Raw genomic sequence first — 19382 nt, forward strand, 5'->3', positions numbered from 1 at the left:
ATTAATAAAACCATAAGGGTGTGATTTGAACCTTTTTCAAAACAATACAAGGGTTTTAGAATTTAACATTCCTAATTAAACTTTTAATCAACTTTTAAATTCCAAAACTTGAGGGCAAGTTTTGAAACATTTCAAAACATTAGGGTTTAGAATTTAAATATACATCAAAATTAAACAATTAATCAAAATTTAAATTCCAAAACTTGAGGGCAAGTTTTGAAACCTTTTTCAAAACATTAGGGTTTCAACTATTTAAATTTCAAAACAACAATATTTTTAGGTTCAAATTTAAACTATAAAACCTAAGGGAAAAATATGAAACTTTTCATAACAACAAGGATCAAATAACAAATAATCTAAATTAACATTTATTTACATAATTATCCATATTTGATTTATTTAATGATTTCTTGCAAAACAATTTACCAATTTAATCAAAATAATTAATCAATTATCACATAAGGAAACAATTATCTTATTAATTGATAAATATCTTAAATTAGATCAAGAATATAGTCAAATATATCATAAAATCGGATTAATATTGATCTAATATGATAAGGTAACAATCCATAAGCAAAAACAGCAAGAAATCGCGAAATATGCTCCATCTGACGAGTTGACTCGTCAAGTCCAGCCTCCAGAAACCAAAAAATCAAATTTTTTAAACATATCAAGCATCAATACAATAGAAACCAGGCTAGGCTCTGATACCACTGATGGGTTTTGGTCCCAAGAACATCCTATGTGCTCATACAAACCCTAATGCTTGGATCTAGGTTTCTTTATTGTACATGCAAATTATCCAAGACTATAAACCCTAATTCTAGCATTCAAGTAATCATATTAACATGAGAATAGGTTTAAGATGTTACCTTGATTGTTATGTAGCAATAACAATCCCAAATCTCCTTGTATTAACTTTGGAAGGCTTAGAGTCACAAGTGTCACTCCTCTAATGGTTCACAAACACCATAAGCAAGAGGATGAAGAGGAGAGAGGATGGAGGCTGCCCTAAAACGTGTGAATCCCTAGGAGAAGTCTTAGCCACGTTTTTGGTCATAAGGGATCTCTTTATATAGGAGGCAATTAGGGTTATCTAACAAGGAAACCCTAATTTGGATGCTTAAGCCCTAAGCAACCCATGAAGCCCTTTCCTTAAGGCCTTGGACGATTTCATATGGGCTTCCCCCATAGAATTCGTCCACCTTATAATAAAAGGCAATCCATGGCCCAAATTGCAATTATCTTATAATTACAATTCCAGTCCCTTAAGTTTACTTAATCTCTTTTAGTCACAAAACTAATTACCAATTAATTATTGACTAATATTAATTAAACAATATGATTTCTCCTTTAATATATTATTCCCATAATATATTAATAAATCATATTTAATCCTTTCTCTCCATAATTCATCCTATCAAGTTGCTTTGGTGAAGGCAACCCAAAAGGACCATGCATCATCGGGTCAAGTACATACCAAAATAGTTATGGACTTAGACACTAATCCAACATTTTCAACAACCAAGGCTTCACAAAATCCCAATTTGCGTATTTGGTTCCAAAGTTCCCTAACGTGATCCCGAAAAAACCTTTTTGCCCAAATTTGACTTCTTAAGGTCTAAAGGACTTTCGGATTCTGATATTGTTAAGTTATTAACTGCAAGTCCATCATCCCTAAGTAGAAGCTTGAAGAATCATATAGAACCTACCTTTAATTTACTTACAGATTTACTTCAATCCAGTCATAGAACTCTTAGTGCAATTAAGAGGTATCCATGGTTTTTGGCTTTGGATTATAAAGCAAGTATGGCTCCAAATATACAATTATTATGAGATGTTGGTGTGCCTGCATCAAAGATGATGAGTTCATTAACTTACCAACCTAGAGATTTTCTATTTTCAACAAACCAGTTCAAAAAGACTGTGGAGGAAGTTGTGGAGATGGGGTTTAATCCATTGACCTCAAGTTTTATGAAAGTTGTTCAAGTGCTTAGGTCAATGAGCAAGTCCACTTAGGAGAAGAAGATGGAGACTTACAAGAAATGGGGTTGGTCTGAAGACCAGATCTTGGTAGCCTTTAGGGCTAATGCTAATCCAAGGTGTATGATGAATTCAGAGGAGAAAAATGATAAAGTGATGGATTATCTCGTGAATAAGATGGGGTTTGAGGCATCTGTTATTGCAAAGAATTTTGTTCTTGTTTCATTGAGTATGGAGAAAAGGATTATTCCAAGAAGTTTGGTTTACAAATATTGTTTGGACAATGGATTGATGGACGATAAAAAATATTGTGGTTTCACCTCGTGGTCAACCTTATCTGAGAATATGTTCATGAAGAAGTTGGAAGGATATAAGATAAAAGCTCCAGGTGTTTTGAAATTCTATCAGGAAAAGTTAGATCAGGGGAATTGAAGAATATAAGATGATCTAACACATAAAAGCTCCATTAGTCTAAGCCTTTATGTAAGCAATATAGGTTTGCAAAGGAAACTATGGGGATATTTGCTCCTCTTGCAATACATAAAGATCTATCCTCACAACTTCTAAAGTCCCTAAATGAGGTAACGGTCTGCAAAACAAACCCTAAGTTTAAAGAAACAAATAAAATATCCTCACAATTATTTAATTAGGCTATATTTTTATCATTATTATGCCAAGTAGAAAAGAAACACAACCCTGATAAGTACTGCCAAATTTCCAATTCTGGTTGTTCCTTATTAATTCATTTTAATCTCAATAATTGTAAAATAAGCTTTTTATAATAGGATTTTTGTTTTTTATGTGTGCTAAGGACACATATAATAAGCATTAATTAAAATATTAATTATAAAAAATATTATCATAATTAAATGAGATAAGTATTAATTATGTGTAATTAAATATAAAATAATTAATATTTATCTCATTTAATTCTTATAATATTTTTTATAATTAATACTTTAATTAATGCTTATATATATATATATATATATATATATATGTGTGTGTGTGTGTGTGTGTGTGTGTCCTTAGGACACATATCAGAAAATCCCATAATAGAATTATATATTTGTAGTTTGTTAGGAATTTATCTTAAATATAGTTGTAATCATATTCCCAATTGAAAAGCTGTATATTTTTTTGTAAGTGGTTGAAGGTTCAAATCTCATTATGAATATAAATATTGTTTAGGAGTAGAATCAGAGGATGTTTGTTAGTTGTTTTGAACTAAGCTATATTTTTCTTTTATTAAGCAAGTAAAAAGGAAACATAAAAGCCTAATAACCTCCTAATATTTAGACCTGGCAATTTCAGACACGAAGACACGAATCTGTGAGAGACACGACACACTACGAATACACGACACGAATACATCTTAAAAAATGAGATAAAGTTTATTTCTCATCGTGTAATCATATCGTGTCAAATTCGTGGCTGACACGTTTTCATGACACAAATACACGAATTGTCAGGTCTACTAATATTAATGACAAACTCTAGGAGTTGATGGTTTCAATGTAACAACTCAAGTGGATAAATCATTATTAACACTATTTTAAAATGTGTAGGGGTTGGAGATGTTTTTAGACATATTGACACAAATTTTATGGTAGTATTTTTTTTGGCAAAAAAAATGTGTTAGGTTGGAGATAAGTTTAGGCTTACCAATCCAACAAAAATCTATTTTTTTCCATAATTTTTCTATTTTTTTTTAAATCCTTGCACGCATAATTTTTGTGTACATGAAATAGTATAAAGTGTATAGTATATTACATCATAATGGTACAAACTTTCATTTGTCACTTTTGGTTTTTAAGTTATAGATTTATATATTTTTAGTTTATTTAACCATATAGCTATCTTTTAATACTACAGTATTACCTTTAAATATTTTTTATATAATAAATCGATATCATATAATCATATATAATTTAATTTTTATATTTTGAATTTGTGTGGTATGGAAACAGTCCTCAATCTTATATTTTGGATTGTCAACCTTCCTATCCCACCTTACCATATTTGTTTGATAATGTGGTAATATTATAGTTGTTGCTTATATTTTGAATTTATTTATGGTTTGAATATGTTTTTTAAAAACTTAAAACATAAAAGAATATATTAATTAACTTGAAATAATTATATTCAAAATTAGACTACTATGTTTAATTAATTCGACTTGGTAAAAGTACAATTTATAAAGTTATATTATAAAATCTACCTCCTACAATAAACAAAACCTTTAATGTGTCACATGTCATTTTCTACCATGCTAACCTGCCACATGTCATTTTATGAATAATTCTTATAAACAATAAATTAAATTAAAATTAAATTAAAGTTAATTAGAGTAATGTTTGATTTTGACTTTGGATTGGACTGCCAAACGGAAAATGATGGTATCCTGAGGCCTGGGACTAGGTGGAACATTGTTGTTTCATCATCTTTGATTTATGAACCCTAATCCTCTGGTAAGCACCATGTTCAAGCTTTTCCCCCAACCAAAATTAATCAAGCGAATCTTTAAGCCAGCAGAAATCAAACATGAAACTGTTAGAGGTAAAAAAAATTATGTTTTCTTATTTTTTGATGATGTGTCTTTTAATTTCTCTGTTTCTTTATAGGAGATTTTCCATTGGACTTTGTGTTCCATATTTTACATTTTTGTGGGTCTTTTTTGTTATTGATCGAGAAGTTTGGATTTAGAGGTATCTAGATTTAGGAGTTATTAGGAATTGACTATGTGGAAATTCAACTTGGTTTCTATTATCAGATATTAAATATCATCATTATCCGAAAGGAAGGTGTAACGAAGATAATTGGTGGCACTTACAAGTAAGTTTTTTTTTATCAGTGGTTCCTACAACTATTTATATGATTTTGTTGTTACTGAAAAATTTCGCATGCAGGGGTAATTGAATCAATAATTGATGGACATTGTGTCTTTGATAGTAGTAGATTACACCAAAAGAGGAGATTAGGGATAGAAAAGGGCATTGTCCATGAGGCAGTCCACTGAAAATATAGTTCATGATTGAGTGTGCAGATCAACAATGTGATGTTTTACTACACATTACATGTGTTATTACACAATTAGAGTCTACTAGATAAATTCCACCTGTTTCATCTTATTACATGCTCAAACAAAATGTTTCTTATTGGGTGAATCAATTATTTTTATGTGGTGTGCGTGAGCAGACATGGTGCATATTATTCAATGATAGTGTTCCATTCATAATGCAATGACCTCGATATCCTGATCTAAAAGTCATTGGTATGTTACTTTTATAATTATACTATTTCATTTATATGCTTTATATTTTTCTTATCAAGGCATATTGTAATCTGAAAAATTCAACCAATTTTAGCATTGTATTATAAAACAACAAGCACCAAAGATAAACTACTGGCCTATTTTGATAAAGGAAGTATAGTATGTATCTATTTACTAATTTTTTTTAACCTTTATTTTGTTCAGGGGACAACATGGATGGTTTTGGCCGGTATAATATATGTAGTACATATAGTTAGTGGATCCACTAACTAAATTTCATGGAGCTGCAGAGGTATGACATTGTTGTTTTTGTCACTTTTTGTGTCTAATTTGGTCTTTTTCTCTCTTTAATTTCACTTTTATGTGTGGCCTGGAAATAGCATTGATGAACTCGTAGTACTTGAGATATCAAAACATGTAAAATTTTATAAAATTCTATGTATAATGATGTCACAAGAACCTCAAATAAGGACTAAAATTGCAAAATAAACTTTTTGAGACCAAATTTATAAAAATCGGTTATACACACGGATTGAAAGCGTAATTTACTTTTTTTTTCATTCTCTTTTGACATGCACTTTCTATTTGGTATTTAACATGACTACACTTGATTGTGACATCCCCAATTTCACGGCCAGAAAAGACCGATTTGTTTATGCTTGTTTTTAAAATCAGAGTAATATTTTAAAGAAAACAGTTGCAGAATTTGTTCCCAAAATATGATAAAGATTTATCAAAGCATTTCTTTAAAGAAATGTATTTTTATTATATAACAAAATCTCGGGATGTCATGTTCCGATACAAACACATAAGCATAAACAGAACTTACATTATTTACACTAAAGATTTACATCTCCTTTAATCTCTCAGTGCAAAGCAGCTTCGTATCAATACCTGTGATACAATTAAACTGAGTGGGTCAGGCTTGGGAGCCTGGTGAGCATATAGGGTTTTCGACCCACAATAATATAATTATTATATTCAACCATTAAACAATCAACCCAATTACCCATCACCATTATCTTCTTTATTTCTTAAGGTTTTACCCTATTAATCAACTATCCTTCCTTCATTCATTCCTAAGGATTGACCTAAGGAATTAGCACAAACTTCCATTTCTACATAAGGCGCATCTGCCAACATTATCCTTTAAGCGCCTCTGCCAGGATTACGTCATACACTATGAGGCGCGACTGCCAGGTTTATGACATTCTCTTTTAGGCGCATCTGCCGACATTATCTTATAAGCGCATCTGCCAAGATTATCCTATAAGCGCATCTGTCAAGATTACCCTATAAGCGCATCTACTATTGTTACGACAATCTCTATTTGGCGCGTCTGCCAAGATCACGACATTTACTACTTGGTGCATCTACCGATATTATTCTCAAGCGCATCTGCTAGTTTTATGACATTCCTTAATTGGTGCATCTACCAATATCATTCTTAATCATCTTTCATACCTCATCATTTTATCACATACCAACTATCTCATCTACCCATGTTCTACCCAACATATTTGTAGATATAAAATACATATAGAGTTTAACTCATTTAAAAACTATATAAAACATTCATTCCATATTCATCTCAAATAAACAACAATATATAAACACATAGCACATATTTTATAACAAATACTTCATATTTATGTGTTAGAAGAAAGTAACCACACACTCTCCCAAACATATACTTAATACATTCAAACAATACTTGTATTATACCCGTGTTTATGAAAGGGACTATACACCCACACGTATAAACAACTTTATATTATACACATAGCACATATTTTATAGAAAATACTTAATATTTATGTGTTAGAAGAAAATAACTACACACTCACTTGATCAGAAGATGATCGGACAACACTGCGGCTTGTAGAAGTAGTATCTCTCCGCAGATCTGGAAGATCTTCACAAAAATCGAACTTCTCGCGGGCAGAGCTTCGGCTCGGGAATCACGCTCTTCGGGATTCTCGGGGCTTCGGATCTTGCTTCGGGACTCGGGAATGATACCGGGGCTTCGGGGTACTTCTGGCATGCAAATCGAGGTAAAACGGGAGAGAGAAGAGAGAAAATAGCAACCCTAAACGCCTGGCCCTTCAAATCTATTTATAGGGCAAATTTGGCCCTTGCCACGTCGTGGCAACCTTTTTCCACGTCGTGGGCTTGGTCGTCACTGCATGCGTCATCCCAAGTTGCATCTGGGGTCCTCCTGGAGGTGTCAGGAGACTTGCCACGTCGTGGTCTCTGACAGTTTTGGGGTTTCGCGCCCCGAACTTTAGAAATTCATAACTTTCGCATACGAACTCCGTTTTCGACGTTCTTTATATCGACGCAAAGGTGAGATTATGCTCTACAACTATAGCTTAGACTCCATTGGCTAATTTTGACTTTATTTTTAATATATTATAAGTATATTACTTATATATTATCTTTAGTAGGTCGGGACAGGAAAACTCCGTTATAAACTCATAACTCCTTCATCTGAACTCCGTTTTCGTCTGTCTTTTTATCGTTGGACTACTATCGAAGAAATCTTCGACTCTCGTTTAGATCACTAAGGATAGATATCTATCTACCTTAAGTTCACTATTTACGTCGCGCTAGGTCGTGTCGGTTCTGTCGCGAAACTTCGACAGGTCATAACTTCTTCGTTATAACTCGGATTTCGGTGTTCTTTATATGCACGGAAACCTTGTGACATATACTACAACTTGGTTAAGATTAATCCTTCTAAATAATCTTCCATCAAAAAGTCATTTTTGATGCTTATCGTCTCTAAATTGACTAGCTCTAATCTACGGGCGTTACAATTAAATTGATTTTAATCGATAAATCACTGTCAACAGGATCAATATTTCCGACTTTATTACGCGATAAGTCCACTGTGGGGGCCTGGCTCCTCAAATCCAGGATGAAGAGCATAGATATTGGTTGTATGTTCAAACACTTTTCATGCCATTTCTTTCTATTAACATTAATATGTTATTCATATTACCAATGTCGTTCCACCTTTTTACATGTTTTTTCTATTTTCATACTTTTTATGTTAACATGCTAATGTTACAATATTACTTTCTAATTCTATGTTAATCTTACAAGCTATTTTACCATATATATATATATATATATATATATATATATATATATATATATATATATATATATATATATATATATATATATATATATAGTATTTTTTGTCTGTTGTACTTGGATGTATTAATTTTTAAAAACGTTTTCCTCTGATTGCTTAAGTTAATAGTCTCATATTATTTGAGATTTTTGCATATTCATAGAAGTAATTTAAAATTAGGCTCCAGTTGTAACTATATTAATTTTCATGTGTTAAATCATTATATTTGGGTTGGTTTATAAATATTTGATTTTTCATGACCGGTTTAAATTATAAATAGTGTTTTTCTTTGTTGTCCGTGGTTTCCACAAGTTTTACCTAGTAAAGATATAAACAAAGGCAAGAAAAGTAACAAATTATAAAAGTTGTTTTTTGTATAGTGAGATAAGCTAAAAAAACGACTAATATCATAAAATTCTTATATTTTTGCCACTAAATTGGAAAAAGCACCGATTTTAATTTTTCGTTGACTGTAGACACAATATTTTCATGGAATTATCACTTGAGAGTTAATACACGGTGACAAGCAAGTAACTTGTTCTTTCTGGTCACCACTAACCGGTGGTGGAGCTACATGGGGCGTTGGGGGTACTACAACATCTCCAAAAAAATTGTTTTATACATAAAAAAATTATATATAAACATACTCTATGTTATTGTATCCCCAACTAAAAAGATTGTATCATGTTTTTTAATTTCCGTGATATGATAACTACATAGAATATATATATATATATATATATATATATATATATATATATATATATTGATAATGTTTGTACCTCATATAAAGCTCCGCCACAACCACTAACCTATTCCGTAGCCATCACCTTTCACGAATCATCACTGATAAAGGTTTTCATGCATTTGAGAAGAGTTTGACGTTGAGAAGGGTTTCATAGTCTCCAATTTCGCATTTTGAAGCTCTAAAATCGTTGGTGAAGTAAGATGGAGTAGAAAGGTTGTATGGAAACAGGAAACTGATGTTTCTGAGAGCGGTTATCTTCGTCTATGGAGTATGGAGTTCCAGGTTTGAACTAACAAGTTGTTTTTATGAAACAAAGGCTTGTACTTCTGGAACTAAAAAGCCTAAAGGGCATAAGCTCCCTGAGAAGACATACCTTCCAAACACCGACTCCGATGTTGAATCATTTGAGTTTAGCTTCTTGTATTTTTTTGAAGAAACTTTCAAAGCCCCCTCAAAACTATGTGATGATCATTTTCTTAACTTATTATGTGATGAAAACATATTAAGGAGGAGTATTTATGGAATGGTAGATGATGGAGACATTCCTGGTGCCCAACAAAATGAGCATGCCCACTTAAATGAGGATGATGAAGATGTTGGTGTTGAGTATGGGTTGCATGATTCCAATGTTGAATGGAAAGAGATGAGGCCCTGATTAGGAGACTATTATGTAGGTTTATGGAGAAGTTGAGGAAAGAGAGATTGAAGAAAGAGAGGCTGAGGAAAGAGAGATTGAAGATAGAGAAGCTGAGGAAGGAGAAGTTGAAGAAGGAGAAGCTGAGGAAGGAGAAGTTGAAGAAAGAGAGGTTGAGGAAGAAGAAGTTTAAGAGAGAGAGAGAGAGAGAGAGAGGTTGGCGCAAGAGTGGCACCCTTGGGTCCTGGTTCTTACAATATCCATTAGGAGAAGAAAAGGACTACCTCTGAAAGAATTAGGAAACTGAAGCTTAGGAAAATGGTCCAAGATACTGATGGTGGTGGTTCTACCAAAACCCTTTGGGTTTTAGATTAAGAAGTTGTGTTTAAGGGTTAAATGGGTAAAATGGGCATTAGTAAATAGGCTGCCCTTTTTGTAAACATCTACTTTTGGTACACTTGTCTTTTGGTAACAAGCTTCCAATTCCTGTCCATAATGTTTGGTAGAATTGGAAGTTTGGTTCTAATTAGGTTACATAGTATGGTAGTGGTTGGTGGGAAGCTTTGTAAAGTACATTCCCCTTTTTGGGCTGTTAACTGATATTGACATTTGGGAAGCTCTGTAAACTACATGGTATGATTGTTGAGTTGTCAATATATATGCCTTGATCACTATAATTGTTGTTACCTTCCATGTTTTGGTTAGTTTGTTAAGTAGTTTGCTATTAAATTTTCAAGATTTTGTCATTTTTATACATATGTATGTGTTAAAGGTATTGTCGTTACTAAGACATAATACATAGTTATCATTAAGACATAATACATTGTTATCATTAAGACATAATAAGTTGTTATCATTGTCATCTCTTACAACACCAAAATATTACCATACATAACACATGCATCAACTTACTGTCTAACTTGACCAAAATACCCTTACACCTAAACTAATACTACCATTCCACTTGAACCTAACTAATGCCCACAACTTCACAGTGCTTTAACCATAATATTGTGAACCATAAACTCCATCACAATCACCACCAAAAGCATGACCATCATAAGTAGCACCACCTTCAACATGTTTAAAATATTCACTTGAACTGCTTTGTTGTTCTTAGCCTTCTTCGAAAGCTTCAAAATCTCCATTCCAAATGTTTTATTGCTCTTAACCTCCTCCAAATCCAAATGGAACTTCCACATAGTTTCCTTGTAGTAAGTGTTTGGCAGTAGATCAAGCCAATAAAAAAATCGCATTTTTTTTGGAGTCCTGCACAACAACCATTTCTTCACACTGGTTCAACAAGACCACAAAAAGAAGTAGAAAACTTGATATTACCTGATAGTTTGGACACCCCTTGAATTTCCTCCATGTATTATCGACAGTTTTGGAAATCGAGAATGTCGCAGGTTCATCACACTCGCATCTCAAATCTTCAGACCAACAATACCTTAAAGTTAGTTCATTCTCTGTACCCTTGTGTGTGCATGTTAGAGGAGCTTACCATCTTGCAGGATTTATGTTGGAGAGAAGAATGGAACAAAACCTAGCTAACAACCGACCTTCAACGTTCGTCTTTACTTTGTAACCTGCTGAAACCGGCACTTTGCCATTTTGCCATAATTCCATGAAAATATCGTGTCCACATTCAACAACAAATTAAATTCATGACTTTTTTCAATTTAGTGAAAAAAAAACATGATATTTAGTGATATTAATCAAAAAAAAAATACTTAATATATTTTTAGATTTGAAAATTGGTGTAATGATTCAAAAATAACACTATTTGCAGAATTCACGGAGATGTTTTACCAAGTGAAGTAGAAAAAAGTTTCCCTGGCAAGCGATGTTGAAAACCCATTTTTAGCAAGTGAGATTGAAAGCGGAACGTTTTGTTTTAGGGTTTTTTTTTAAGTGAAACCCGATTGTAGAGAGAGCGCAAAATCCAGAAGTGTAAATCGCATCAATCCTCAATCCACAGGTCAATGATCTCTCTCAATCATAACGATTTCTACTTGCAATGTTTAATCTTGTCGGCAGAAACTTGACATTTTCTGTGTTCAAAACAACATCGGTTCATAGATTATTTCCTCGCACATCATATTCGTCACAAGCAGCATCAGATAACTCATTCACAGTTTCTTACCTCATAGACTCATGCGGATTCCCTCCAGACAAGGCGATTTCAGCTTCGAAATGCTTAAACATCCAAACCCCAGATCGAGCAGACTCTGTGATAGCGTTTTTCAAGAATCAAGGCTTCACAGAAACCCAAATATCTCATTTAGTGCGAAAATTTCCCAGGGCTCTCGCATGTAATCCCCAAATAAACCTTTTTCCCAAATTTGAGTTCTTACGTTCTGTAGGACTTTCAGATTCTGATATTGTCAAGATACTAATTGCAAGACCCAAATTCCTTCGTAAAAGCTTGAAGAATAGCATAGAACCTACCTTTAACTTACTTAGAGATTTACTCCAATCCAATGAAAAAACTCTTGTTGCAATCAGGAGGTGTGCGTGGGTCTTGGATTTGGATTCCCGAGCAAATGTGATTCCAAATATGCAATTATTGCGTGATGTTGGTGTTCCTGGATCAAAGATGCTGTATGTATTAACTTACCACCCTAGAGATATTTCAGATACTAAAGAACAGTTCAAAAAGGCAGTGGAAGAAGTTGTGGAAATGGGCGTTGATCCTTTGAAAACAAATTTCATGTCAGCTGTTCACGCACTTAGGTCAATAAGCAAGTCCAATTTGGAGAAGAAGATGGGGACTTATGAGAAATGGGGTTTGTCTAAAGCGCAGATCTTGCTAGCTTTTAGGACTAATCCATGGTGTATGATGAAATCGGAGGAGAAAATCAATAAAGTGATGGATTATCTTGTTAATAAGATGGGGTTTGAGGCATCCATTGTTGCAAATAATTCTGTGCTCATTTCCTTGAGTATGAAGAAGAGGATTATTCCTAGATGTTTGGTTTACCAATATTGTTTGGACAATGGATTGATAGAAGGTACGAATGAATGTGGTTTCTGCTGGTGGTTGAAGTCTTCTGATAATATATTTATGAAGAGATTGGAAAGATATGAGACAAAAGCTCCAGGTGTTCTACAATTCTATCGAGAAAAGTTGGATCATGTGAATTGAGATGGTAATCTGTTCTAACTTTTTTGTAATTGTTGTTGATTCCATTAACATGTTACACATTATTGAATTCCTTATAAATGGAACACAAATGAAACTTAACCTCTTCTAAATAAAGTTTCAGGTACCTAGGTTGAACACGTGCTAAATTTGGTTACATTTTTCCTAAAAGAAGATAAAAGCATGTTGCTATTGTTTGCATTTAACCATAACATTAGAGAAAAAAGTTGACAAACAATCGGTACAACCTACAAAAAATCATATTGCAGCAAACCCTAATTGCTTTTGAAGAACAACTAATTCAGAGCAACAATGAATTTTTTTAAAAATCACTGATTTCAAGAACCTACAACAAATCATGAAGAAGATATTGTAATTCCTAAACAGAATTTGTACAATCTCTTAGGTAAGGATTGTAATTTCATATATTTGTTTCTCCGAACTCATTTCCACACATGTGACAACGCATACACCTCAAAATAAAAGAAAATTGGTTTTAAATTAATTATTATTTGTTGTGTTGTGTACTTGTGTTCAAAAGATTAACTATAAACAGTTTAAACTGTTTGGGGCATGAAGAAACCCTAAGCATCAAGGAACAAATGGATCAAAATCCACTCGTCGTTGCCTTTTTCAACCTTTTTTCACAAGGAGAACCTGTAAAAATCTACACGAAACCCCATAAATTGATGCTTGGAACCTGCAACGTTATCGATGGATGCCCCTTTTGTTTTCTCTTTTCCACCTCTCTTCTTAAGTGCATCTTTATCATCAATAAAATGAATTGATATAATAAATAAGGGAGAGGAGTTGATCTTTTTTATGCCACAAATTTCATGTCTTTTATGGTCCCCCATTAGCCATTGCGTATGGGCTAGTACCAGACCCATGAGTACTTTATACAATGGCTATTCTATCCACCTTTTACTAGCTTTAAACTTTGCATCTCATGGCTATTCTTCCTACCTTAGATTTGTCATTTTATATTTCTATCAACCTTTATTGATCTGAAAGCTTTTGTTATAAACATACTCCGATGGTTAGATGTTAGAAATTGGGGTATAGTAAGGCTTGGAATTCTGAGAATTGTGTAAAACACTTTCAGATTAAAGCATTTGGGTGGTACTTCCAATATTCTTTAATCGGATAAGACTCAGAGAGACAAGAATTTAGAATGCTTTGATGATAGTTTCGGCTGTACCAGAAAAATGAGACCAAAACCGAATTTATGATCTTTGTCTGAAAACTGTCATATGACAGTTTCTAACTGTCATAAACTATAAAAACTGACATAAAACGGAAGTTTGGATAAGGGTCAAACAATGGTTAATTCTCTGAAAATACGATTTTCTGATGCATTTTTTATATAGCAACATACCCTATATAAAAAAGCTTGACCTGGCAGGGGCTCTGCCCCTTGGAGCCCGCTCCCAGGGGCGCTGCCCCCGGACCCCCGTTCGTTTAATGACAGTGTACTTTGAAAACTTGATCAAAGTTAAACAAGTGTGTACTCCACACCTTCCTTACTTGTTTAATATTTATCAAGATCACATTTGGTCAACAAAGTAATCCCATTACACTTAAATAATATTGATGACAACAAATCACCAACATTAGACCTTTTAAAAAAGCTTTTTCTTAGAAACGAAGTTGGTGTTTGTTTTTTTGGTTCCTATATTTTGGATTTAATTGGTTTGTGTGGTTTTGATTGAGGGTATGTTTTTAGTGTTATAGATTATTCAAATGCAATAGTTCTTGATCCCCCCCCCCCCCCCCCCCCCATGTCTACGAGGGGATAATGAAATTGCCCGTGACCATGATGAAGAAGACAAGAAAGAGAGGGGGTGAGTCTACAAATTAAGCGATGTGAATTTTGAATATACTATTAATAAACAATAATAAACAAATAAATACAAAGGATAATTATGAATATGTAGAAAAAAAAGGGTAAATACATTAAAAGGGTAGAATAGCCATTTTATATGTCTTGGAACCAACCACACATGAAATTTAAACTACATCGACCATCTGCGTGATGAAAACAAAAAATTAGGACAAAACTTATGAATTTGGGAAATCAAAGGGTCCATTTATATAATTTTAGCTCACAAAAATATATCATGGAAAACTAACAAACATGTTACCAATTAAATCAAAAATATTGATAACCAATATGTTTGGTTGGTAGTACCATACCAATTGACTAATCATGGTACGGTAGTGATACAAAGTTTTCAATACCACGATAATACAGTACCAACCAATTTAATATATATATATATATATATATATATATATATATATATATATATATATATTCTAATAAATGAATAAGTTTATTCTCCTATTGACAAATGTCATGTTATTAGAACTCCTCATTAATGTTATATGTCACCTATCATGCCACTTGTCAACCTATTAATTATCAATTTCAAATTCAAAATTTTAAATTTCTCAATCTAATTAGATCAAATTAATAATTGATTCTTCATTTAAAAAAAATTCATTATAATTATATTAAATTAATAACATTAGATTAAAAAATAAAATAAAATAAATGCAAATTATAAGGTGATATAACTTCACGTATTTATTTAAATCAACGATTATAATTTTAATATATAACTAAAAAAATATCTCTTAAGTAATAATTATTTAAAACAATTAATTAATAATTTTGATTTTTTAATATGAAAGTTTAATTAATTATATAACTGTGGTTCTCACGGGTTAAAAACTAGTGTCTATATATATATATATATATATATATATATATATATATATATATATATATATATATATATATATCAAGGTTGTAAAAATCGTTTGACGGTAGCTCGACGGTCGACTGGTGTTAAGGGATTAATCGGAGACCATAGATTATTAATAAAATATTAAAATTAATTAAATATTAATATATCTTAAGAAAAACAAGTACTTCAAAATTCAAAAATAAGAAAAATTGTAATTTGGAAATACGAAAATATGAACATTTTGGTATAATATTTGAATTTTTGAAAATTTGAAAATTTTGGAGTAAAAAAAATGTTGGTTTTTTGAATTATTTTTTTTTTAATTTTTTCAAAATTTTTTGACTTTTTTCGACCTTTTTGACTTTTGTTGACTGATTAATCCCGTCAAGGCCGATTAATCCTGCCAAACCCGATTAATCCTAAATTTCCGATTAATTCCCTAATCCTCGACGGTTGGAGAACGCCAAGCGATTAATCCACGATTAATCCTAATTTATGCAACCATGATATATATATATATATATATATATATATATATATATATAACTTTTAGTATGTTTAGTGTTTAAGATTTTAAGAGCTTTGATATTAACATTACTGTATTAGTAAAGTTTAAATTTTAAATTAATGTTGGCATATCCATTTTCCTCCACTCTCATGTTAGAAATTAATAAAATCATTTTGGATCAAATTTTCAATCATAACAATTACAAAACTCTTATTCACAAAACTTTCATTCATGTTTTACAATGCTTAAGAACATAGAAATCCTCATTTAAAAAACCATTATACATGTTGGTATATACCATTACCAGCATGTACTAATTTAAACTTATTAGTAGTCAAATCAGTTGATACCAACTATACTTGGTATGTGAGTGATAGAATTTTTTTTTGTAGCAACTGTAATTGGTACAGTGCACAGTTTAGAAAAAAAATGACCAGTACCGTACCAATTCTGCCCCTACTTTATTCCTTGGTTAGGGTATTTACTTTGACATATTTTGTATACTATATAATTTATAGCATACTTTCTAAACATTTAAATTTCTTTTTGTATAAGTTAAAATAACAACAATTTATGCATGAAGATGATATCATTTTAATGTTATTCATTGACTTTTTTTTTACCATGTGGACATTTTATTGTGTTTGTTGTGATACGCTGATATGCATAATGGTGGTGATTAGATCTTTCAATAAATACCTTTTCTGACTCCCATGAGAATGTAGTAAATACAACATTCCTCGACTCCCATGAGAATGTATGAGTAGTTAACTAGTTTCTTGATTAGTTATAAATACAAAATTCCCCGACTCCCATGAGAATGTAGTAAGGGAAGGTAAGATGGTATACATCCAAAGTTGTTTCCAAATAATTAGTTATAAATAGATGGTTAAATTAGTAGGCATGAACAAGAAGATTGTTGATTGTAAGAGTTAAATATTTTATTTTTTATTATATCAATTTACACATAAAGTGGGAGATATACAAGAAAAGCAATGGAAATTACAAATCAAGCCTATGGAAGAGAAACCCAAAAAAACATCACATCTTGTTCAAATGCTCACAATAGAAGTAGTAAATGACAAACTTACACTCGAGACATTTAAATATCATTTGGTATTGTAAGTAAATGCCACACATAGTACTACACTGACCATCAAAGATGGTACCTTGAGCAAATAAAAGAGGGTGTGGGTGGCTAGCCGTGTTAAGAATGCCTCCAAACTTTATATTAACAAAATAAGAAGTGCTTCTCCAACGTAAATGGTAGTTATTTGTTTCGCACTCAACTATTAAAGGAGCACAAGCGATATGTACAGACTAACACAATTTTTACAATGATAGAAAGATACATGAGGATTCAAATCCTCCTCATAAATTTCACAAAAGTATTCACTCTTATGGTTCTCAATCGGGAGGTAACTTAGGTCCATGGGATGCTTGTCAAACTTGTGCTTAATTCTCTCAGATAACAACAAAGCACATTCAAGATGTATACTAATATCGCAAATGTTGCAGCGGAAGAAGAGTTGAAGTAAATGATCATAAGCAGTCATATGGAAAGGATCATTACCAATATGTCTAATATGTCTGAGACACATATGACAGTTACTTGAAGGAGATTGTTTTTCAACTATTGAAAGAAGTGTTTACAATAAGCTTTATGTGTGATTTGTTTAGGTATAAACCCACATGTAACATCAACATAGTATTTACATTTGTCACAACAAAATGCAAATCCATTAAAAGACAAATGACAAACAACACAAACAAACACCCTGAAAAATAAAGGAGTGACATTTGAGTAGATAAGAAGAAGGGTGTGTTGTGGGTGGCATGGATGGTTTTCTATTTCTATGGGCAGTCAAATGCACTGCTCGTGGAGAGCAAAGTCGCAACCCTGATCATCATTAGCACATCTGTAAAATGGCATGGTGGACATTATTGGTCACAGACATCTATTGCATAACAATTCTGTCTTTTTATTGGGTTATGACACTTTAATAACCATGCATTAATCTTTGAGGATTTGTCATTGTATTGTGTCTGATCTACAAGAATTAGAGGGTGTTGATGGCTAATGTGTTTTAAGTTTACTATATCACTTTTGTGTGTTGTTGATCTTCCACTTTCTTGAAAAAACATGTGTTTGGTACGCTATATGTTTCGTCAAGGAATGGGAGATGAAGAAGACGAGGATAGTTAGCATCTTTGTAATTTTTTTATGGTTTTACCAACGCCTGATAAACTGGAAATGGAATAACAAGGTTGGTTAGTATATCTCATATAAAGCCACACATAATAATTCATTCAAACAAAAGTAGTTGATCAAATGATTCATTTACTAACAGACAAGAAGATGGACATGAATAGCTTTCCTCTTGATGTTGCGCAATCCACATGGGCATAGTACATATATTCATCGCATTTGTAAATCCAAAGATCCACCTTACCAATAAAATAACCATTGCATACTCTGCATCTAGGATGATGTTTATCTCTTTCATTTGTTACCGAGAAGGAATATAAACAGTAAGTGGATGAGTATGATAAAAAGTACCATAAGTGGATGAGTATGATAAAAAGTACCATTTGTTCTCTGTTGGATGAGCAATTTTTCTGGTAGGAAAGCACATTAACTGTGTATGGTGAAACCGCCAGTGCAAATGGTACTACATTGATAGAAGTTGTCTTATTGTCTTTTTCCCGCACTAAAATCACATAAAATGGGCTTAAGGATATCACATGTTAGCAAACGTGGGTGGAACATATGGTGGATTATATTTTTTCCTACTTCGACGACACAATTTACATCATTGGGGAAGATCACATCCATAATAATAGCAACACATTTCATGATATTTATGTTTTGTGCTTACAAATATGGCATACCTAATTATAAACCGTTAATCACTTATGGATGAGAGGATATGGGTGTAATGGATGGTCTAACCTTGTGAAGAGCTCAACATAGAATTTGCGAAGTGAGAAATCACATGATGAATCTTCCATAGCCATTCATTTGTAGTAGTAACAATGGTACATGTTGATTACTTGGTCGTACCTACTACATATAACTTGAGAAAACCATTCTTTCTTAACTCGATCACCATCATCATCTTCCTCCTCTTCTTCATAATGTGGATATTCTAACTGCAAATCAACAAGCCTTAGTGGATGATCATGTTCATG

At 32.3% G+C, this 19382-nt stretch overlaps 1 protein-coding gene and 1 long non-coding RNA gene across 3 annotated transcripts; one reads left to right on the plus strand and one right to left on the minus strand.

The window, feature by feature from the left end:
• Positions 1-10586: 10586 nt before the first annotated feature.
• Positions 10587-11596, minus strand: LOC145066739 (uncharacterized). The gene is made up of 3 exons (XR_013688790.1): positions 11289-11596; positions 11123-11217; positions 10587-11053 (listed from the first exon to the last, which is right to left on the minus strand). It is a non-coding gene; the product is annotated as an uncharacterized LOC145066739 (long non-coding RNA).
• Positions 11597-11804: 208 nt separating this feature from the next.
• Positions 11805-13434, plus strand: LOC145066738 (transcription termination factor MTERF15, mitochondrial-like). 2 transcript variants are annotated; one of them, XM_079014014.1, is made up of 2 exons: positions 11805-12936; positions 13048-13434. In XM_079014014.1, exon 1 carries the CDS (start codon positions 11805-11807, stop codon positions 12930-12932), a length of 1128 nt encoding a protein of 375 aa, XP_078870140.1. In that variant the 3' UTR covers positions 12933-12936; positions 13048-13434. The 2 variants fall into 2 exon arrangements, with proteins under 2 accessions (XP_078870140.1, XP_078870141.1); XM_079014015.1 differs by having other exon boundaries at positions 13054-13434.
• The last annotated feature ends 5948 nt before the right edge of the window (positions 13435-19382 follow it).

The sequence above is a fragment of the Lactuca serriola genome, chromosome 8 (assembly GCF_051521515.1).
Source record: "Lactuca serriola cultivar US96UC23 chromosome 8, Lser_US96UC23_V15, whole genome shotgun sequence".
NCBI classification, from domain to species: Eukaryota; Viridiplantae; Streptophyta; class Magnoliopsida; order Asterales; family Asteraceae; genus Lactuca; species Lactuca serriola.